Here is a 22,285-nt window from a genome sequence, read left to right on the forward strand (position 1 = left end):
GCATATGACCTCAAAATGGGAAAAGGTCTTCAGTCAATTATTCTTTCAAAAAATTAAAGTTGACAAAATTCTGAATACTGTGTGAGTTTGTTTTTCATTACTAGGATAGGCACTGAGGTATTAGCTTTTTCCAGGCAAGTAAAGATATGAAGAAGGCTAGGGAAACATAGTAAAATGTAGCACTTTTATAACTGGACAACACAAAATATTTGATGATTGACTGTCAGATAGTAGCAAGATATTGTTAAAAGGAAAGCTCACAATTTTCCCTTCATGTATGTAAACTCTTTATTATTTATGAAGTCCAGTAAGGTGTTATTAAAAGCTGGACAAAATGTTGGAGCAAGTGCTTCACTTCTCTAATCAAAGGTATTTAGTTTCAGGATTATGTAATGTATTTTCACATCTGTACTTCTGCATTTTAACTAATTAAGTGCTAAAATGTAGTTTAAAAAACCCAAACTGTTTATTGAAAAGTAAGTGTGGGCCTGACCTTTGCTGCCCTTGTTTCAGTTTGTTTGATGGGCAACACCTATTTTGCAGTGAAGCTGGAAAGCATTCATTGATAGGACAAAATCCCAGTCAAATTTTTGCAGTGGAAAAGGACCTGGGGGTGCTGGTGACAGCAGCTGAACATGAGCCAGGCTGTGCCCAGGTGGCCAAGAAGGCCAATGGCATCCTGGCCTGGATCAGCCATGGTGTGGCCAGCAGGGCCAGGGCAGGGATTGTCCCCTGTACTGGGCACTGCTGAGGCCACAGCTCGAGTTCTGCTGTGGGCCCTGCAATTCAGGAAAGATAGCGAGGCGCTGGAGCAAGTCCAGAGAAGGAGCTGGGGCAGGGTCTGGAGCACAAGTGCTGTGGGGAGCAGCTGAGGGAGCTGGGGGTGTTTACCCTGGAGAAAAGGAGGCTCAGGGGTGACCTTGTCCCTCTCTACAGCTGCCTGAGAGGAGGCTGTGGCCAGGCGGGGTTGGGCTCTTCTCCAGACAACCAGCGACAGGAAGAGAGGAAATAGTATCAACCTGTGCCACGGGAGGTCTAGGTTGGACGTAATATACTGTTTCACAAAACATTGTTTCAAACTACTTCACAGGAAGGGTGATTAGGTATGGGAATGCGCTGCCCAGGAAAGTGGTGGAGTCATTGTCCCTGGAACTGTTTAAGGAAAGACTGGATGTGGCACTCAGTACCACGGTTTGATCGACGTGGTGATATTCGGTCATAGGCTGGAACCAGAGGTCTTTTCCAAGCTGTACAACGACTCCGTAAATTCTGTCAACACAGGGTGTCTCCCGAAGGGACGGACGGAGCACTGCAGACGCCGCATCCGTCTGTTATGAAAGAGCTTTCACGCCCGCACAAGCCCAGAACAGCAGTCCCCGCCGTTCTGGGCGGGCGAGCCGGCGGTGTCCTGCGGGGTCGGGGGCCGGGTGTCCCGGGCAGGGGAGGGCCGGGTCGGGCGGCACCGACACCCTCAGGGCCCGCTCCCGCTCCCCTCCCGCTCCCGCCCCTCGCGCTCCTGCGCCTGCGCGGAGGGGCCGCGCGGGCCGGCCATGGCGGCGGCGGCGCTGCGGCCGCGGGTGGCGGCGCTGGGCCGGCGGCTCGGGGCGCCCGGGGCCCGCGGTGAGGGACGGGGACGGGGACGGGGACGGGGACGGAGACGGGGACGGGGACGGGGACGGGGGCGGGGGCGGCGCGGGGCGGGTGGTCTCGAGGGCACGGGCGGCCGCGAGGGCGTCTTCGCAGACGGCGTGTGCGCTTGGGAGCATCAGAGCCAGGTCACGGATGGCTTTAGCTTAAACACGAACGTCTGTTCGTGTTTAAATTGTCTGACAGGATGACCGGCCTGCTTCAGTGGTGTATTATTCAGCCGCTCTTTTAGATGCCCCGAGGATGGATGATAAAGCTATGTGGAAAAGGGGATTGATAAGGCTCCTGCTGAGTGCTCATGTGTTCTTCCCTCAGATACCTTCTTAGCGAAAGGCTCTGCTAATCTGGACAAGTTAAAGGACCTCTGCAAGGAAGGGAAAGAACATCCTTCCACGCTTTTTCAGCTCTATACCCAGGTACTTTGTTAGGGACATCAAACTGCCTTTGAAGAAAACGTGTGTAGGGTGTGGGAGACGGTTTGGTGTGAGAAGGGAGGGTGGGGTGAAAGGCGGCTCCGTTACTTGGGGCTGTGAGGTGGGCGCCTGTGAAGCACAGAACTGCTTTTGACTCGGATAACTTGGAGTCATCATTTTATTTCAGCTGTTACCTTAGGGACAGAAAGGGGTTTGGTTGACATTCACAATCACCAATCCTTCAATACTTCTAACTTGCACCTTTTGTAAACTAAATGTCAAAAAATACCTTCAAATTGTAATGTGTTGTACACAAATGAATTTTCTGTGTTAAAACACGCCACCATTTGATTATTTTGACGGTAGCATTTCTGCTTTGTATATGTTCTTGTTTTCATAGGCTGTCCTAGACATTACATATTTTGAGGAAAACCAGCTTGTGGATGAAGATTTTCCAGAAGAATTTGCCTTGCAAAAACTTAAAGAACTTATTTCTGTTCTTTCAGAACCAGAAGACCTAGTGAGGGAATGCGGCATAAAAGAAGTGAGTAGCCAGAGGGCAAATTATTTCATTATTTAAAAACAAAAAATCTTAAATGGGACATAGTATTTGCATTTTGGATGGGCATAATTTAAAGTATTTTGAAACGTTTTCAAGTCTTTTTGATATTTAAATAGGGATTCCTGAAAATATTGTTTCAAATGGCTTGTTGTGTGCTCAGAATTTCTCTTGCTAGCGTTTCATGATTCCATAGGCAGTTAACACTTCTGTTTGACCTACAGTATTAGGTTAGGCTGGGCTTGTCTCTCTGAGTGTTGCTGTCAAGCGCAGCCCCTGAAGTAAGAGATTTACACAGTGTTTGCATGTGTGACAGTGCATATGAGTACTTCAGGTGGTTTGGTTTTGTGTTAGACCAGTTTGTTGGATTTTATTTCAGCCCATCAACATCCTTGGTGCAGAGTTGTTAGAATGTCTTTACTGGAGAAAAGGAGCCCTGCTTTACATGTATTGCCACACAGCAAAAGAAAGGAGTGAATGGCTACAAGAAAACACTGCCACATTTAAAAAGGTAAAGGAGATGGAAACTATGAGCTTGTGAATACAGCTTTAAAGTTTGACTCTTCACTTTTAATATATGGCTGAGTTTTTGGGGTTTTTTTTTTAGGTTTGTTGTTGTTGCTGTTCTTGGGTGTGGTTTTTTTTTGTTTCGTTTTTTTTTGTTTGTTTGTTTGTTTGTTTTGTTTTTTTCTTCAATTAGGATTTTGGGGCTTCATAGGAAGAAGTCTTTCTGCGTATCATTAATTTAATGAGAACTTATTTTTTTCCTCATTTTTAACTGTATTCAGTGTCTTAATGATGGAGTTCAGTACCTGATGAAGATGCTTAGCTTTAGATGCCCTCTTCAGCTAGATGAAGATATCTCACTTCAAGATAAAGACACAGCTAGATTACTCAGTGAAGGTAAAAAAACCCCCAAAAAATAACTCCAAAAAACCTTTTAAGCCACTCCTCTTAATAACTGCTTCACTTTGTGAAATGCTTTTTTGCGTGTTTTTATTGTTTGACCTAATTTATGTTCAAGACTTGACACTTTTTAGAACCAGAAGATAATAAATGAGGCAAATAAGCAGGCAAGAGTGCACACCCCCCCCCCTTTCTTTTTGACTTGTGAGTTTTAGGAGGTGCCAGTGCTTGTTTTCCTGGTGTTTTATGAGTGCACTGGAGGGAGGTGAACTGAGGCAATGAGTGTTTCATGCACAGCAGTGTTTTACACTGGCAGTATTCTACTGTGAACCATCCAGTTCACAACTGATAGATGTTTAAGGCACAAATATGACTGCAGAGGGTGCCAGAAGTTCACATACTGATCTTCCCTTTTAGCTCCAGGAGAGCACAGGTACAAACACAATTACAGATGTCATGCAGGTAAAAACTGTATGCAGATTTGGTTAGATTTGGCACATGCTCTCTGTCACCACTTTATTTAGCTTTATGTAAGTTTCATTCCTATTGAGCATTTCTAGGAGGAACTTAGGCTGCATTAGTGTGGTGCAGGTAGGTGATACAGCAGGAGGGGATTTGTGAGGTAAACCAGCTGGTGCTGAGGTTATGATGTCCACATTGACCATACTCCAAAACAGCTCTACTCTGACTCTAGCAGGATATGCAGCACCTTCTAGTTTGATTTCATCTGAAAGTGGCATTGCTGCTATATAGCTCCATAATGTAAAGTCAAGTTGTGGATTTATTTAGCAGGATTTTTTTTTTTGTGAAAAACACACATGTGCCTTTGAATTCAAATACTAATAAAGCTGCTGCTGGTTAGTCTGAGTTAAGATGACCTCAGACAGTATCTTTTAGGCTTAAACTGTGGGAGGCACAGAAATACTCCAAAGTAAATATGTGCAGTCATGCCTGTGTTAAAGAGGCTGTAGAGAAATACTGAAATTCTATGAAATAACTAGGCAAACAAAGTTACAGAAATAGTATTTATATGGCAGTGTTAAAGATTTTAATATGGAGGGCCAAACTGGACAGAGAAATGAGCATGGTTTTGATCCATGTTTTCTTCTGGGCATTATATATTTATAAAATCATATAGTTATATTGTCTTTTGGAATTTTCTTCCCCATTGTTACTAAAAAAATGAACAAGCTGTGTACTTGCTTATAGCAGAACAATAAAATACTTGATCTGAATTATTTTTGCAGGTATATTTAGTGACACTCACTTACTGGCAATGATGTACAGTGGAGAAATGTGCTACTGGGGACTGAAGCACTGTGGAGAAGGGAAGCAGGAAAGCCTTGAGTCAGTAGATCCTGTGTCTAACAGTGACCTGGGCAGCAGATCACAGAGCATATCGCTGGATTTCCAAGAAACAGGGAGAATCATGTTAACAAAGTATGTGGCCGTATGTGAGGGACCCTTAAAAGGTCAAGGGTGGAACACAACAACTGCAAAACAAATGCTGCATTACTTCGTGAAACCCCACGACTAAGACCCGCTGCATCGTCTTTGCCAGAAGAAAACTTGCGGCATAGGAGCACACTCTTCCTCACGGACTTCTTTCCTTTTCCCTTTTCCCACCCGAAGTGTACATTCTGTTGCATTAAAAGCACGCATCCGAGGGTTCCTGGCGGGCGGTCGCGGCGGAGCGTGCGCGGTGCGGCGCGGCGCCATGGCGGCGGGCGCGGCGCTGGAGGCCGCGGTGCGGGGCGGGCTGCGCGCCCTCCGCGAGCGCTGGGCGCGGGGCGCCCGCGGGCCCGCGCCGCCCCCGGACGGCGCCGAGGCGCTGAGCGCCCTGCAGACGCTGCCGGTGAGCGGGGCCCGGCGGCGCGGGGGGGAGCGGGGCCAAGGCGCTGCATCCCAGCCCGGCCTTCTTCGCTGCTGAGTTCGGGAGTCGTTAAATCGCTGCTCTCAATGGTTTTCAGATCGACGTGCAGCTGAACATCATGTCCTTCCTCTCCCCCCAAGATTTGTGCCGCTTAGGAAGCACGAGTTGTTACTGGAGGGCAGCTGTGCAAGACCCGTTGTTATGGAGGTATTTTCTCCTGCGGGATCTCCCCTCTTGGTCATCTGTTGATTGGAAATCACTTCCAGATGAGGAGATTTTTAATAAAGCCTTTTCGGAGGTCAGCGACAATGCACTGTATGATTACATGGCAGTGTAAGTATCTCTGTATTCTTTACATTACTTTAACTATGCCTACAGCAGTAATACTCAGCCTGCAGGCATGTTTCATATTTACAGAAATAAATCTCTGCTGTAAGCTGCTGTTTAAATTTTGATGTGTCTCAAATCTAGTGTTTATTTTGGAAATACAATTTCCTGTTGCACCATGGTCTGGTCAGCTCTTTCTGTTTGGAACTCAACAAGAATGTAAAACATTGTAAAGAAAGACAAGACTAATGCTCTAAAAAAAATTACAGCTTTTTGTAAACTGTCTGCTGTGGCACAGAAATACTGCATACTGTTGATCTTGATAAAGAAGTGTACTTTGCTCGAAGTGCCACGGCAGTTATTTTCATAAAAGTACTAAGAAGTCTTCAAACAACAGCAAGTGAAATGAATCTTCATTGTTTTTCTTCTTATTTGGAAGACCTAATAATAAAAAAGAGCACAGAATGTGCATAAAATAACGAGTTGTATTGTTTTAGGTGTGATTGTCAAAGACTGTAAGACAAAGACTGGTTTCAGCTAGTATAGTTGAAAAGCATAGCAACACAATAAATATGTTTGGATGACTGAGAAGACAAGTACATTAGTTTGTAGTGATTTCTTTTCTAAACATCATTCAGTTCCCTTGATTTGCAGTAGTGGTCTGTAGATTTGTTTGGGATTTTTGATTTATTTGCAGTTACATTTTCCAAAGGTGGTTCTTAACATGTTGTTTTGTGGTAAGTGCATTAACTTCTGCAATCTCCGTGCCCTTCATCCCCTTTTAATAGGTGGGAACAGTACACCCAGTATTTGACGTGCAAAATATGGACTGATTTTGAAATTTAATTTAAATCTATTTAGGTCTGAATCACTACTTTGAAACCATCTGTCAGTGATTCCATTGTGTCTGCGTGCACTTAGCTGTTCTGCTGATCTCAACTGAAACATTTCCGTGTGGGTACAAAGGAGCCCACATTTGATGCTTATTAGAAGAGGTTTGTTCAGTACCAGCCTACCATGACTGTAGAAGCAAACTGAAGCTGCTGCACTAGGATGTCTGACTGTTTTTTTTCTTCTCAATTGCCAGTCTTTCCATGCCTTCTAGCATCCACACCAAATGAGCATATGAGTTTGCAGACTTGTCCTCTTCCACAGCTTGCATGCTCTCTACCTACAGGGAAAATGTTTCTTTTTCAGGGGGTTACTTGTTATAAACACAAAAGAGTTAATTAAAGTTTAAAATGCACTCACAAGACTAATTTTTTAAATTATATTTTTAATGTGACTCTTCTGCTTTGATGCTATTTTATCTATATTGTGTATTCAGCGAGGATGGGGAATTCATGATTTTTTTTTTTATTTTTAAATAAACTGAAATATCTGTAGATAGAAGTGTACTGAGGTCCAAAAAGTCAGCATTTGGACTTCAAAAGAACTGATGCTTTTGCCTACTTTGTACTGGTGCTTGGAACTTTATAGTTTTTTACCTATGCTTTGAGTTGTACCAGTAGCAAAGCAAAAGAAATGTGGGACCTAAATGAATTTGTTTGATTAATACCTCTTTTGTATTTTGTGTTTAATTTCTAGTTGCATCTATTTTAAACAGATATAAAAGGAGCTGTCCTCAGGGTAGAAGAAGTTTGAAATCGAGCCGTCCCCGGTATGGGACTGTGACTTCCTTTTTGCAATCACTGGTCACTCAGGCAGAACCTCGCTTTGCTATGTTTGGGCCAGGTTTGGAACAGCTGGACAGCTCTTTGGTGCAAAAGATGATGACATGCCCAGAAATTCTGCTGGTAGCTGGCCTGCCTCATAGACAAATTCATGGTAATGATGGTTTGGCTTTTGGCCTTCTTATTTTGTAAAAAGATATAACACAAAAAACTTCGAGGAAGAAATTAATAAAAGGAATTATTTTTGTTGTATTCTTAAAGTTCAGTAGAATAATGGTAAAAAAACAAAATGATTTCTGGTTTGTTCAGAAGGATAAATGCAGCAATCATTTGGGACAAACTAATAGCTTCAGTGAGTTTGCGATTAAATTTGGACATTGTCAGAAGAATCATTTTGCTCCTTGTACTTCTACTGTCATCCAAAATTCCATGTTACTACTGCTGTTGTGATCAATACATGCAGACAGGCCTTTCTTTCAGTACTGCTTGCAGTAAGTGGCTAAAAACCACATTTGTGATTTTACATAGGAACTCAAGGCTGATCCTTATATGATTCAGTATCCTGGTGTCAAATTATGTAAATTTTACTTAGAAGAGTTAAAGGAGCTGGTGTGGGTTTTTTTGATGTTTTAAAGAGTAGCTTTGAAAAGTCTAATTTGACTTCAGTCCAGGCCAGAGAAAAAAAAGTGTTACTTTATAACGAACAGTTATTTCATCACAGCTGAACTCAAATAATTAATTGTATTTATAGGAAGCATGACAATTATTTTTAGTGAGTTTTTTATTTCTCTCATATGTCCTTTTCAATGGAGCTTGTCATAAGCAGACTGGAGCCTTTTCTGTGCCAGTTTCAGCTAATAAATACAAGTCTGCCTCTTTTCTGATTTAAATTTATAGGTTCAAATCTAATAATCAGAAATACAGAAATAGTTTTAATACCATTGACTAGATTTTCATTAAATTAAAAGTCTGATCAATTGGAGCATGTATAAAGTTTAATTGTAAAATAGTAAATCTGCTACCCCTAACAGCAATATCTAGGTTGAATATATTCATTTTGTGGCTCCACTGGAATTTTTTAACAACCACTTAATTGTATTCAGTAGCCAAATAGCTGTAATCTCATAGATTCATTTTTTCCCTGTAGGAATTGGATCAGGAGTCAGTTTTCAGTTTAACAACAATCAAAAATTCAATATTGTGACATTGTATTCCACAACAAGGTAAGATAAGATCTGTTCTCCAAATGAAAAGTACAATTTCTAATTTATTTCAGACTTTTCTTCCTATTCTTGTCATGTGCATTTTCTCTTGCATTGATATCTCTTATGAATTGAAGTTTAATTGCATGCCTTCGCTTTTCCTTTCTTTTTTCAACCACTAAGTTACATGGATGTAATAAAGCTTTTCCAAACAGTATATGCACCAAAGGTGTACAACCGGTACATTACAGGTGATTCTATCCCTCTTAATATCTTGGTTGAGTCCCTGTTGAAACACTCTATGAACTCATCCTGGAATGTATTTTCATAAGCATCTTGCAGTTTGCCAACCATCTCTGTTTGTGCACTCAGAAACAAAGGAGGGCAGGAGGGGACAGGGGGAAATGAAACCATTTTTCTGGCTCAGCACATTTTCCTGACCCTTTCCTGAGCCACCTAGACTTTCAAGATTCTGTTTTGGCATTCTCAGTTAACCTGACTACTGAGATATCTTTCAGTGTGGAAAGGAGGAGAGCAAGGGAGGAGCAAGCTGTTGCTGTGAATAAGATGTTTTACCAAGAGAACAGCGCAGAAGGGAACCAGCAAGCCATGCACTACAGTGTCATAGCTCAAGTGAGGAAGGTGTGCGAAGTAGTTGATGGATTCATTTATGTTGCTAATGCAGAAGCTCATAGAGGTAAGGGATTTATCTTTATGTATATTTTATAACTAGTGTGTTAGATTACAAAGAATATGCAACACATCAAAATCCATGTTCTGATCCTTTCAAAATCTGCTATTTCTTCATATCTTACCCTGTTGAAGAGGTCTCCTATTTTAGACACTCATCAGCATGTTAGGGATTGTGGCCCCTTGTTTTGTTTATGGCACATACTGATATGGTTGCTATCTAAATTACATGGATTAAAAAATAACAAAAAAAAACCACACCCATGGGTATGTATAGAAGAAATTTGAAAATACATTGTTTGTGCTGTAATAGCCTGGAAACAACCTTCACCAGGAAAACTGTAAAAAATGCATTTAGTCTAAATCAGTTTAGTCCTGTAAGATGATAAAGCAAATAACAATTACGGTAATTGTCTTTACATTCATCAGCTTTGAATGGAGGAAAAGGGCTATCTCAGAAAAGAGACAGGTAAAAAACTTCAAAGGGATACACTAAGAGCAAAGTGCATTCAATAGGGAAGGGCTGCTGATTCTGCAGTGTATGAGTATTTCTGAATGGCTTGTTGTAATTTTGATCTCTGGAGGTACTCAGAAAACACTCTGATGTTAGGATTTAAATAGCCTGCCTCTAGAATCTGTGGAGATCTTTAACATCTAAATGTCATCAATATCTGTGTAATATAAGTGCAGATGAATAAGTCTTGTGATAAGCAGAACAAGATCATTTGGCCCTTCCAGCCCCCTGTCTAATTTGCTCTGAAATAAAAACAAACAAACAAACAAAATTAAGACACCTTGTTTTTGCATATTCTTAAGACTCATATGTTAAAAATTGTTTCTTAGAACACGATCGTCAGGAGGAGCTGGCTCGTATTTTGGCAATGGTTGATCCAGCCCTTGGGCCTCCCAACAGACCTCTGCTCATTTTGTCCTGTGTGTCTCACGTTGGTGTGAAAAGAATTCCATGTGTTTACATGGCACATCAGTTGCAACTAAATCTGCTGCATCAGCCCTGGATGGTACTTGCTCTTAAACCTTTATTTTTTGTTTCTCTGTGGTTTAAATTTAATTTAAGCTCTCAGCTTCCTTAACTATACCTACCTAAGCAAGTGTGCAGCTTTCAAGACTAGTACATGAGCTTTCCATTTAAGTGAAAGATTTTGTTTGTCTGGTGCTCCAAGATGAATTATTAGCCTGACTGAAAATAAGGAGCTAAGTGACTTGCCCAAAAGTGCACAAGCAACTTAAGATGGAGCTAGATTGTAAGAAAGGACAAATTATGGTCTTGAAGGGAGTAAGCAAGCTTCAGTTCATTTAAATCTAAATATCCTGATTCACAGCCTTGGACAAAAGATAGATTTTTGGGACATTTTTAAAAGACTGTTTACTGTCACTCAGTTGATGCGATTTCTTCAGTTTTTGACAGATCAGTTTTCTACCTGAGGATGTGAGGTCCTGAACCTGGTTTTTTATGTTTGTCAAGCACAGTATCTGTTAGCATGGTTCAGCCACACAGAATTAATTTTTGTTGATGTTGTGTAGCTGAGGAATAACTTAATCAGAAAAAATCCTGATTTGAGGTAATTCCTTTGTTTTCATAAGGAAAATGTTTGTAGGCTTTTCACAAAACATACCATTTATAATAGCTACTGGATGGGATATTACAAAATCTGAATGTTAATGATATGTATAGAAGTCTAAAGCTCTTGGCATTTTTGCTTTAAGAGTAACAAGAAGATTTTTCAAGTGGATTCCCATCTGTAAAGTAAATGTAATCTTCCAGAACAGCTGATGAAACAATTGAAAAAAAATTCACTCTGATACTAAGAAAGTATCAGAAAGTGAAAGCTTTCTTAACATAAGGGGTTTTTTTTGTTGTTTATTTTCTTACTCTTACAAAACTTTTTTTGTCTAAGGGACCTTTACACTAGTGATAAAGATTTAGATTTTATGTAAGTGTTTCTGACTTTACAGAGAGACACAGAGTGTCTATCTAACAAGTGTTTCTCTTGCTGTTACCTCTAATACAATAACTTTTGCTTTTAACTTTATTTTCACAGATGCAGGACACTGTAGCTGCAACTTTAGATGGATTGCTAAATGGAATTGAGTGGCTCTTGGAAGAAGCAAATTGTAAAAGTGCTCAGTAGTAGGATTAGGCATTGTTGCACTGTATAAACCTTTTGGGGTTTTCCATTTCACTTGAAGAAAGAATCTTGTCCTTCCTGCCAGACTACTGTCAGAAGGGAAAACTGATAAGGCAAACGTGCGTATATTTCACTGCACATACTCAAATTCTTAACATTTTTCCAACTATAGTCCTGAATTAGAAATACAAGTGGGATTGCCTCGATTCTAGCTGCGATAAAGAAGTGATTTGGAGGGACAATCTGAATGTTTTGATTTGTTGTTTTTCTCTCCTTTCAACCAGAGGCCTTTAGAGTACAATCTTTTCCAATATATCTGATTGGTCAAATATCTTCTGTAAATAAATATGTAACACTACATTAATGTATCAGCACAGCCGTATCACACATTTAGCAAACATATTCAAGGGAGATCTTTACAGTGACACTTCCTGACCAAAGAAAACATACTGTAGGTTGTACAGTAGGAGGCTGACAGAAAGACAGTACAGAGAAGTGAGTTCCCCTGTATTTTTCTACAAAAAATGCCTAGATAAAAAATAGTGGGGGGAATTTTCAGCCTAGACCAAATTTCTTAGAAGCAAACAAACACTTCTGCATATGAATTGTTGTTTCTTTGTTGTGATCTTACTTACTAACCAACCACAACAGACTTCAGCATCTTTAGCTTTCTGTTGCACTGAAGTCATTAGCTTGAACTGGATATGCCTCTGATTCCATGAAGAAATGTTAAATAGGATCATTCAGGACTTTATTGCACACACACAGACTATCAAGTTTCCCAAATAGTTGTGGCCATTTGCAGATGTGAATTATACCTGTCCTGAAATTTTCTACACAGTTGCAAATAGTTTTATGAAAAGCAAAGCAACATTTTAAAGCTGGAATTGTGTTCTCCATATTGATGTCTTTCAGGTTGTCTTTTCATGTTTTTATTATTGGGTGAATGTTCAGAAACTTCACTTGGATTTCTTGCTGGGGCATTTATTTTCTTTATTCTGGACTTTTTTTTCCTTTTCTCCTATTATCATAGAAATTCAGGTATCTCACAATTTTTTCATGGTACTTAGATAAATGATTGCATAGCACACATACAGCTGTAACTGCCCTCAGTGTGGAATACTTGAGTGATGATCAACACAGCCATGTCAGAAACATTCCATGTGAGAAGATGTTTGGGATTTTTTAATGAACTAGAAAGCATTAAAATCCATTTTTTTTTTCATCTTTATGCACAGTTAATCCATTTTCCCAGATTTTTTTGGTATGTCCTAATCAGGGACACATGGGAGTTTCAAGGGATAATCCAAAGGAACATTACAACGAAAATTCTGTGCTTTATCTTTTCTTTTTTTTTTTTTTTAATAGTGTAAGTTTTGCCCTTTAAAATAGAGCAGACACAACAGATTTATGAGTGTTTGGGATAAAATTCCGTGCTTTGTGACTGGGTGTATGTGATTTTCCTCCTAATCACACGAATTTTGTAGTGGTCTATATGTAGGAGATTGAATGCAGCAACCTGATTCTGTGTTAGTTACTACAAATATGGAGGGGTTATGGAAGATCCTCTTTCTACTTTCTTCATAAGGAATAAATAATTTTAAAAATAATTATATGAATCTTTCTCTGTGTGTTAAGCCCCTTACATGTGTGTACATGTGCTCGCACATTGCAATCACACTGTCATAACAAATTACCATTGTCATCTATATCTATTAATGAACAAGGTTATTAATTAAGATAACTCACTGTCATTTCAAAGGGTTAGGATAATGTAGAGAGTATGTAGTTTGTCTGAAACAACATCTGTAAGATTAACTTAAAGCTAGAATACCTATCAGAATTAGAGGTTTTAAGGGTGCAGCCTAGGAAACAAACAGTGAGCATGAGAAGTCTGTGCAGTCACAGAGCTCCATGATTAAATGTTGTGGGTCAGCACGGGCAAGGAAGATGAGCATGAAACACTGTCCAGAGGTGCACAGAGATCTGCTGTGGAAGAAGCAACCAGCTTGTTGAGCATACATACAGCAAACAGTTGCAGAGATGCAGTGCCTTTTACAATTGACAATTCCTACTGTCTCAATTCCTGAGTCTGCTGAATTTAGAAACAGAAACCATTTAAGCTTGGGACTGTCATTGTTAGAAATTCAAAAATAGTTTGGTATGGAATATTAGAACATGACTTAAGTGTATCTTAAAACTTTGTAATGTAAAGAGAAAACTACTTTTAAAAAAATCTAATTGGTTTTTTATTTATGAGAGTAGATGCAACTGTGATGGGCTTGTGAAAAATCAAGATTCCAGGAATCTTGCTTTCCTAGGGATGAAGGATTCTAAAAGCATTAGACAAAAATTGCTTTTGTACCCACGGAGGCAGGATGTTTATCTAAGCAGTGGTCACAAAATAAGAGGTTAAAATGACAATATATGTGATTTATAAGAAAACTCAGTTACTGAGACATTACCTGAGCAGCTTTTGAAAAAAGAAAGTGGCCATGGGGATGCTAATTTTCAAATCTTTGAATAACAAAAATGCCTGCTGCCAGCTCCAGAGCAGTGCCCAGGGGGTGCCTGTCAGGCTCTCAGGATAGAGGACCCTATCACTGGTGAGATGTCTTGCAGGTTCTGTTGATGATGGAGCAGCCCTGGATCTAAGGAGTGTCAGGATCCTTCTAGCTGCAGCTTCAGAAGGAAGCTGTGGCTCTCTGTGTGGCCTGCAGGATGGCATTGCTGATCAGCATCAGCACGCATTCCATCCAGGCAGCATCCCTACACCCTTTGCCAAAATTGCTCCAAGTAATCAATTGCACTCCCTGCTCAGAGTTGCAGGAAGTGGGTGCAGTTATAGAAAGACCTGTGCGAAAATCGAAATGCTTTTCAAAGGCTCACAGATGGGAAATATGCTGCCTCTTAATCTGGTGTGTTTTGTCAATATCACTTTGTATGGTAGCGTGAATATCGCAGCTAAGAATAGATGGAGTTACTGTCAGAAGATGTATGGAAATAATCATTGGCATTATTGCAAAGTGATTGATGTCTGTGATTTATTGTGCTTTCCATGCCACTCTAGCACTAGTGGTTCTGGATAAATTACTTTCCTCAAATACACAACTAGAGAAATAACTTTATTTGTCCAGTCACAGAAGGTGATATAGCTGGAGCCTGTACTTAAACGTCAAAAGATGTCTGAAAAAAGGCTGCCCTCAGTTGTCTTAGGAGGATGAAACTGCAATCAAGAATGTAGGTAGTAGGCACAGAGCAGAGACCTAACAAACCCCAACATGATGGGTCTGGATAAGGGGAATATTTACGAACCAGTGAGATTAGATATCCCCTGCTCCAGCATTACCACGTCTGTGCTGTGCAGCTGTTAGCAGGTACCAGTCTGGGCATTACTGGCCAAGGTTTCTGAGCAGCCAGTCTCTTAGGGTTCCTTCCTCCAGCCTCTAAAATGTCTTAGTGACCCTTTGCTGGTTTCTCTCTGGTTTGTATCTCACATAGTGCAGGCTTAAAACTGGACACCCCGCTCCAGATTCAGAGCTACAGGTCCTGGGCAGAAGGGAATTGAGCACTTGTCCTCAATGATGCCTCCATCAGTGTGTGGACACCCTACTGAATCCAGGTTCCCTGGTCTGCCAGGACCTCAGAGCTGCTCCCAAACCAGTCGTCACCTGTCCTGTGCATGTGCGCAGAGTGCTCTCTACTGGAGGCAGGATTTTGCATCAGGAAGTTTCTGAATGACGACTTAGCCCCCTGAATGGGCTAACAGTATTCTCACTTGCAGTATTTCTGACTGTCCTTGCACAAGGAGCCTACTGTCTCTGGGAACACCAGCCTGCATGTGACAGCACACAGAATCAGCCACCTAATGGGAGAAAAAAGGCATTCAGTCATTTTTCTGAAGGCTGAAATCAATCAAGCCATTTGCTCCATCAAAAGAAAGTTGAACAATACTAGTCTTGGAAATTAAATCTCAAAATTAATTCCTCTATAGACAAGAGCTGTAAACATATGAAAGTCTGATATAGTTCCAGAAACAGATTTCACCCAGCTCTGTGAAGTGTTTCACTGTGAAGTAATCCTGATGACAACCCAGAAAGACGTACTGTATTAATGAAATTATTTAATACTACTCTTTACAAAGTGATAAAAAAATCACAGTTTTCTCACATAATAAAGGAACTGCTGTCATTACATGGTAACTTGAGGACCGAGGACTGTACTTTCTTAATCCATAGTGCTTTGTTGATAATTTTGGTGTGGCATCTCTCATGTCTTCCCCACAGACTTAAATTATGAACACCATTCATGCCTGATGCCACGTGAGACACATTCCATAAATGTGAACATAAAAGGGCAACTCATCAAGAACAAAACCAAGCCTTTTTCTCTATTTCAATCAAATAATCTTTTGTAGAAGGTTTTTACACAAGTTTCCTAATTGTAACTAGAAACATCAGTTGCTTAGAACTTTCTCTCATAAGATTGGTGGTGTTAACAGCCAATTCCCTTAGAAATTCAACTGGCTTAATTTTAAATTTTGTGAAGATTTAAAACAGTGTCCATACCTTTATGTTCATATGGAAGTTCATATGAAAGAAATAGGTTAAATTTGATCTGCCTATGTGCTGTACATTAAATTTGGTGGGATAAATTAATTTTTTTCTTGAATTTGAGTAATGAGGATTTAAGTAAAAGAGTTACCTGAGAATCCTCTTTTATGACTATAACATTCACATATCACACATCCAGACTTTGGGCAATATGGCATAAGGATACACTGACACAGCTACACATTAAGCTTCTTTGAAAAACCACAAGCTATTTGCAAGAAAATAAATGCAAATTACTCATTTAACTAACAAACAATATTAAAATAATCTCATGGGTTTTATTTTCAAAATTAGAGACTCAAAAATTAAAAAAAATATGTTATTGAAAGCAAAGAACCCAGTTACCTGATTACTGCTACATTTCTCTAAAACAGGAGAGGAAACTGAGTATAACCAATACATGCTTGAATTATGTACTTGAATTCAAGAATTTTTCAGTCTTTTGTTGAAAATAATTGCTGCTGAGCCAATATCAATAGCCTTCTTTTCAGCTGAGACTTGAACTGCTTTTAGGCTCACTATAACAAAAAATTTCTACCAAGTATTTATGTTTTCCAGCTTTATTTTTACCACAGCTACTGAGTTAATACAAATAAGCTGGTGTACATACACACATTTTGATCCCCCACTATTCTCTGATCACTTGTTCCAGTCACAAGTAGCTAATAACACAGATATATACTGAAAAATAATCACTGAAAGGACATATAGTTCTGAAGATTTTTTGGGTGTCTTGGTATGCCTGAGGGGTTAAATGGTTTGAGGGTCCCAGCTGAAAGGAGGCATTGGAAACTGCTGCCACAGTACTCAACAAGATTCATGGCAGGCAATTAAAATCAACAACCAGGGAAAATTCTGGCTAACATATAACCCGATACTGATGTTGCCACAGTGCCTATTGTCTATGGGTGTCCCTACTGCCACCTGAGTGCCATCCTCAAGCTCACATGCTGAGCCAGCTCCTGTCTTACAGGTCCCACAGAGGTACCTTCCATGCGTCTCTGGTCTCTACGCATTCCAGCTCAGCAGCTTCCTTCCTGCTCTCTACTCTGTGCACCAGATTAAATTCACTGGCCTGATATGTGATTTGCTGAGCAGATTATTGTGAAGTCAGGGGTGGGAGAGAATGCAGAGCTGTGCTTCAGCTGGACCATGTGAGAGCCTGCACTCAGAGGTGCAGCTATATGCCAGGATTCCTATCCTAATTCTAATCACTTTCGGGGCATGTAAGTTTACCCTGTATTTGAGCACAAAGAGCTGCATACAAGAGGAGAAACTAAGGTCTTGGAATGTTTGAAACACATTCACAGAATTTCAGTGCAGTGAAATCCATGAAGTCTGATTTTGTACTCTTAGTGAAAATGCTTCTTGGCTATTTCTGTGCATTTATATGCTGCTAATTTGGTTTTGTTTCATGTACATCAAAGTGAAATCAAGATTACTGGATATTGGAATATCAGTGTTGTCACAGTATTCCCTACAATGGTGAGAAAGCTCAGGTTGCTCCTTAGTGGGACTTGCAACATACCCAGAGGTTGTCAAGCTTCATATTATCTGCATGCAGGTAGAAACTGGCATAACAATTAGGGCATCACTCCTCAGAACAGATGTCATTTTCCTGACACCCCTGAAATACCTAACCAGACTTCCTACATTTGAAAGTTGTCTCCAATTAGATCCTGAATTCAGAAAAAAAATAGCTGTTCTTGCAAAACTGTAAGAAGGTCCAACCTTATTCCAAAATAAGAGTACTTTGTTCATTTGAAGTGGGTCAAATTATGCCAGAAGGACATATCCCTTTTCTGGGAAAAGAACACCAGACACTGGATTTATGCTCTGGGATAAAGTATTGTAAAACAGTCCCAGAGTAAATTCACAGAAGGTAAGCCTTAAATGACAATGTCCTGTAAGATAAACAAATACTGTATTTCCAAAATAGAGATGCAATTAGCTAAATCTTTGAATTAAGTATTTTTTTTTCTTCCTGGATCATTGTTTGACACAGTGTGATGACAAGGCCTATGTGAAACACACATCCTGGCCTCAGCAAGCTGTGGGCCATGCTGGCACAGTACTTTTGCTGCAGCACATCTCAAAGAGATGCACTAGGGCAGTGACTGTACCTTGGCAACACTGTATGGTTACAGCTCACACTGTCCATCCCAGCTGTCAGCAATCCATAACAAGGAGTACCCATCAATGCAGCCTCATCTCTTCTGAGGTTCCAGACCACTAGACCCACCCAAATCCTGAAATTTATTCCCAGTCACATTGATTAAGAGCCAGAACCAGTTCCTAAATAGAGCCTGAACCCACTAAAATGTATTCCTGCTGTCTCAAGCCAAGAGAGACTAGCAATCCGCTGACTCACTTATGTATATCAAAGAATTGCTAAAAGGCGTCCCCTGTATTTGTTCCCTGGTTTCTGAAGACAGGTTTTCATTGCATAACTATGCAAGGATACTTAAGTAGGATGTTGTTGAGACTATCTAGCAACCCAAAGCCCCTATGTACAGTCAAAGAGAGAGATCACCAGAGAGCATTTTGGAGATTTTGTGCTACTTTAGCATGTTGCAACACCACTGCTACTACGATTTTGCTTTATAGATATTTAATTATTTTGTTTGTTTTAGCTCTTTGAGTAGACTTTTTACACAAGACTGAAAGTCTTGTGTAAAAAAAGTGCTCAGTTTATACTCCTAGCTTATACTCTGCCTTTGTCTGGATACTGGCAATATTCTGTTCTGCTTGTTACTATCAATCACACACAGAGGTCATAGTGCTGTTCCCTTGGCAAACTGCCCCACAATTTGGAGAATAATAAGAGGTTCCTGTACAGACTGTTTATTTTAAAGTTTAGGAAATCAAAGTGCATTTCTGAAAAAAATGTAACAAAGCCAGTGTTATTAGTCCTTTAAATAGGCCTAGTGTGCTGTAGAATCTGACTATAAATTCAGACTCTTCAAGTACCGTATGTGTGAGAAGGATCATCTAACTCAGTAGTACTCACATACCTGAAATTTAGCATGTGAGCCTTTGCAAAATGAATCATAATTTTCCTTTAGAAAATATAACAGATATATATGTATATATATAGACAAACGCAATAATAACTCATTAATTTTTTTTCTTATTAAGTGGAAGTATTCTAGTCAGGCTGATGTTGAAACTCTGGGTTTATTTGATTGTATGGACAACTGACACTAACATCCGCTGTGCTAAGCAACCTCCTGTTGGACGAGGAGACTATCAGGCATGCCACACTCCAAAACCAAGCTGCCATTGATTTTCTACTGCTCACCCATGGACACAGCTGTGAAGAGTTTGAAGGGCTGTGCTTCTTCAACCTAACCACCCACAGCAAAGGCATCCACACCCACATCCAGAGGATCTAAAACTTAGTCCAAGAACTAAAAACTGAAAAGGCACCCAAGTGGTTTGAAGACCTTTTTGGACACTGGGGACTTAAGGAATAGGTTGCCTCCCATCTGAAAAACATTCTTTAGATCCTTTTAGGTTTTTTGTTTGTTTGTTTGTTTTGTTTTGTTTTGGGGGGTTTCTTTTGTTTGTTTGTTTTTTTTTGTGGTTTTTTTTTTTTTTTGTTGTGTTTTGGTTTTTTTTTTCATGTTTAGTTGTTTTAAGGCTTTACTCATAAGGTCTCTGGGGGAAGCCTTTTTATTTAATAAAAAAGGGGGAGTTGTGAGGACTGGAGAACCAGCCACGGAAAGGCTTGCCACACTCCCCTGGAAAGCCAACCCCTAAGCCAAAACCTTTTCAGTGATGGCAAGCAGAAAGATCATCCCCAGAATCCTTAATGGTATTACGTTATTCCCTTGTACCCATTGGCCTGACCCCTTTGCTCCGTCCCTGCACCCTTACCCCACTGGCCCTAGTGTTTTGTCCCGCCCCCCACTTTCCCTACATAAGCCCGTTTTCCCTGGATGCTTGGAGTTCTTGTCCCTGGCCTCCTTCTCAGAGTGCCCTGCTCTTAATAAAGGCTAGTTCTCTGTGGAATGCCATACAATCTCCCGTCTCTCCTTTCTCCACATCACCCAGAATAAGCCAAAGGAGAACATCGCTTGCTGGGCTGAGAGAAGGACATGCCTGTGCCCCTCAGCCATCCCTCTTAGGACACTTCCTCAGGAAGTTTGCAGCACCCTTACTATCCATCTGCTGCAGCAGGCAATACCTACGCCAGCAAGGTCCTTCTGCTTGTCCTGATCTTCTGGATGCCATTAAGAACACTGGCACTGGATGTGTGGTTAGTAGCACACCCCAAGGAGAACATCTAGGTCACCCTCAGAAAAACTGTTCAGCAAGACAACATGTGCCTGTTCACGGGCAGTGCCAGCAAGCCGTTGACCTCCTGCCTGGTAGGGGTTCTGTTAAAGCCCAATGAATATCCTTCACAGGGAAAGAACCCAACCTGGTGAACACCTGGGATGAGTGGACCAGGATTTTGCCCCATGCACCAGAGGAACCCAAGATCTGGAGCTTTTGGGATCCTCCGATGCCACCTATTGTGTTAGATTCTACTACAGGCCTTCAGGCAAACCATGGCCTGAGTCTCAATATAAAAAATCCCAGCAAAAGCATCCATCCCAGAAGATCCAGGACCTCATAAAAGAACTAAAAGAAGAACACAAACCAAAGTGGTTTGAAGACCTTTTTAGACACTGGGGACTCAAGGGATGGGTTGCCCCCCTTGTGAAGAATGTCCTTTGGATCCTTCTAGTTGTTTTTATTTTTCCGTGTATGCTTACTTTTTGTGTATGTGCTTGGAAGGTCTCTGGGGGAAGCCTTTTTATTTAATAAAGAAGGGGGAGTTGTGGGGGCCAAAGAACCGGCCAGGGAACGACTTGCTGCACAACCCTGGAGAACCGACCTCTAAGGCACTAACCTCGAACTGAAGGTGAGGGGAAAGATTGCCCCCAGAAGCCTTTGCTGCAGTGTGTTGATTTCTCCCACCCTATTGGCCCCTCCCCCTTGCTCCACCCTTGCACCCTTACACCACGGACCTGTGTGTTTTGTCCCGCCCCCTGCCTTTCCTATATAAATATGTATTCTTTGCTTCCCTGGAGCTTTTGTTCCTGGCACCCTTCCCAGAGGGTTCTGCTCTAATAAAATATTGGTCTCTGTGGAACACCATACAAGCTTCTTGTCTCTCATTCCTCTGAGTCACCTTGAAGCTAGCCAGAGAAAGACCACCAAAGAAAGCGTGGACATGCCTGCACACCCAGGACGTCCTTATCAGGACACTTCTTAGGGTAGGGTGTGGCACTCCGACCACCACCTCCGCTGCAAACACCATCCCCGGAGGCCTTTGCATTTCTATATTAATCCCTTATTACCCATTGGTCCTTCCCCTTGTGCCCAGCCCCTGAACCCTTACCTCAGAGGTTACCAGTTTTGTTCCGCCCCTTGCCTTCCCTGTTTTTCCAAGGTTTGGGGAGCTTCTGTCCCTGGCTCCCTTTGCAGAGGGCCCTGCTCTTAACAGAGGCTGCTACTCTGTGGAATGCCATACAGTGCTCCAGTCCCTTTCTCCGTGTTGCCTCCAGAAGGAAACCTAAGCTTAACATCACATGCTGTTCAGGGAGAAGGATGTGCCTGTGCCTCTGAGCTGTCCTTCTTAGGATGCTCTTCAGGAAGATCACGACACTCTTACCACCCTGCCCCCGCCACCATGACAGACCAGTGCCAGGCAACCCCATCCAGAACCCAGAGAGAAACAAAAGAATGCCTCTGTGTGTCTATTTCCTCTTTTCCAAGGGCCCCAGTATATCACCCCATCCATGAACCCAGGGCAAAACACAAAGGTTCCGTTATGTGGGATTTTGGGTCTTAAAAACACAGTGACACAGACTGCACGTATTGACATACAGGAAATATAATAAATATATCTATAAAACAACCTAACTCACATAGAACACCTGTGAAAAGGCACCATCAGACAAATGGCACCTGCAAGAGGCAGGCAGAGGTGGGGGGTCTGCATCCATGGTCTCTTTGGCAAGCTTTGCCAAAGAGATCTCTGGTGACAAGCAGAAAAGTTGTTGAACTGGTTGGCTTGGGCTCTCTGGATTCCTCCTTGGAATTCTCCTCATTCTGCTTCACCTTTAATTTTGCTATAATCTTTGCTGTCCCAAAAAGAGTAAGTGTGGGATTCTGTTGATGGTTCTTTGTCTTCCTGCAACTGCCTGTAAAAACAGATTTCCAAGAACAATCCTCAGATATG

At 41.2% G+C, this 22,285-nt stretch overlaps 3 protein-coding genes across 9 annotated transcripts in view; 2 read left to right on the forward strand and 1 right to left on the reverse strand.

The window, feature by feature from the left end:
• Window positions 1-1,523: 1,523 nt before the first annotated feature.
• Window positions 1,524-5,193, forward strand: RIMOC1 (RAB7A interacting MON1-CCZ1 complex subunit 1). Its single transcript, XM_064403071.1, has 6 exons — window positions 1,524-1,620; window positions 1,963-2,063; window positions 2,461-2,604; window positions 2,999-3,130; window positions 3,408-3,522; window positions 4,773-5,193. Exons 1-6 carry the CDS (start codon window positions 1,551-1,553, stop codon window positions 5,060-5,062), a joined length of 852 nt encoding a protein of 283 aa, XP_064259141.1. The 5' UTR covers window positions 1,524-1,550; the 3' UTR covers window positions 5,063-5,193.
• On the forward strand, window positions 4,825-13,047 carry FBXO4 (F-box protein 4). Of its 3 annotated transcripts, XR_010352244.1 has the most exons (8): window positions 5,243-5,380; window positions 5,496-5,731; window positions 7,332-7,552; window positions 8,546-8,621; window positions 9,119-9,297; window positions 10,134-10,309; window positions 10,707-10,870; window positions 11,351-13,047. XR_010352244.1 is itself a non-coding variant. In XM_064403070.1 (7 exons), the coding sequence occupies exons 2-7, from the start codon at window positions 5,517-5,519 to the stop codon at window positions 11,438-11,440; spliced, it is 957 nt and encodes a 318-aa protein (XP_064259140.1). In that variant the 5' UTR covers window positions 4,825-4,965; window positions 5,496-5,516; the 3' UTR covers window positions 11,441-13,047. The 3 variants fall into 3 exon arrangements, 2 of the variants coding, with proteins under 2 accessions (XP_064259140.1, XP_064259139.1); XM_064403070.1 differs by lacking the exons at window positions 5,243-5,380; window positions 10,707-10,870 and adding an exon at window positions 4,825-4,965; XM_064403069.1 differs by lacking the exon at window positions 10,707-10,870.
• LOC135289475 (uncharacterized) overlaps window positions 11,963-22,285 on the reverse strand; it is a 34,376-nt gene continuing 24,053 nt past the window's right edge. For 3 of the 5 annotated variants that reach the window (XM_064403072.1, XM_064403073.1, XM_064403074.1), the window contains exon 6: window positions 11,963-22,247. In XM_064403072.1, the coding sequence (XP_064259142.1) occupies window positions 22,151-22,247 (97 nt within the window). In that variant the 3' untranslated portion in view covers window positions 11,963-22,150. The remainder of the gene's footprint in view (window positions 22,248-22,285) is intronic. The other 2 variants (XR_010352247.1, XR_010352246.1) reach the window with 2 other exon arrangements.

Source organism: Passer domesticus, chromosome Z (genome assembly GCF_036417665.1).
Source record: "Passer domesticus isolate bPasDom1 chromosome Z, bPasDom1.hap1, whole genome shotgun sequence".
Classification (NCBI taxonomy): Eukaryota; Metazoa; Chordata; class Aves; order Passeriformes; family Passeridae; genus Passer; species Passer domesticus.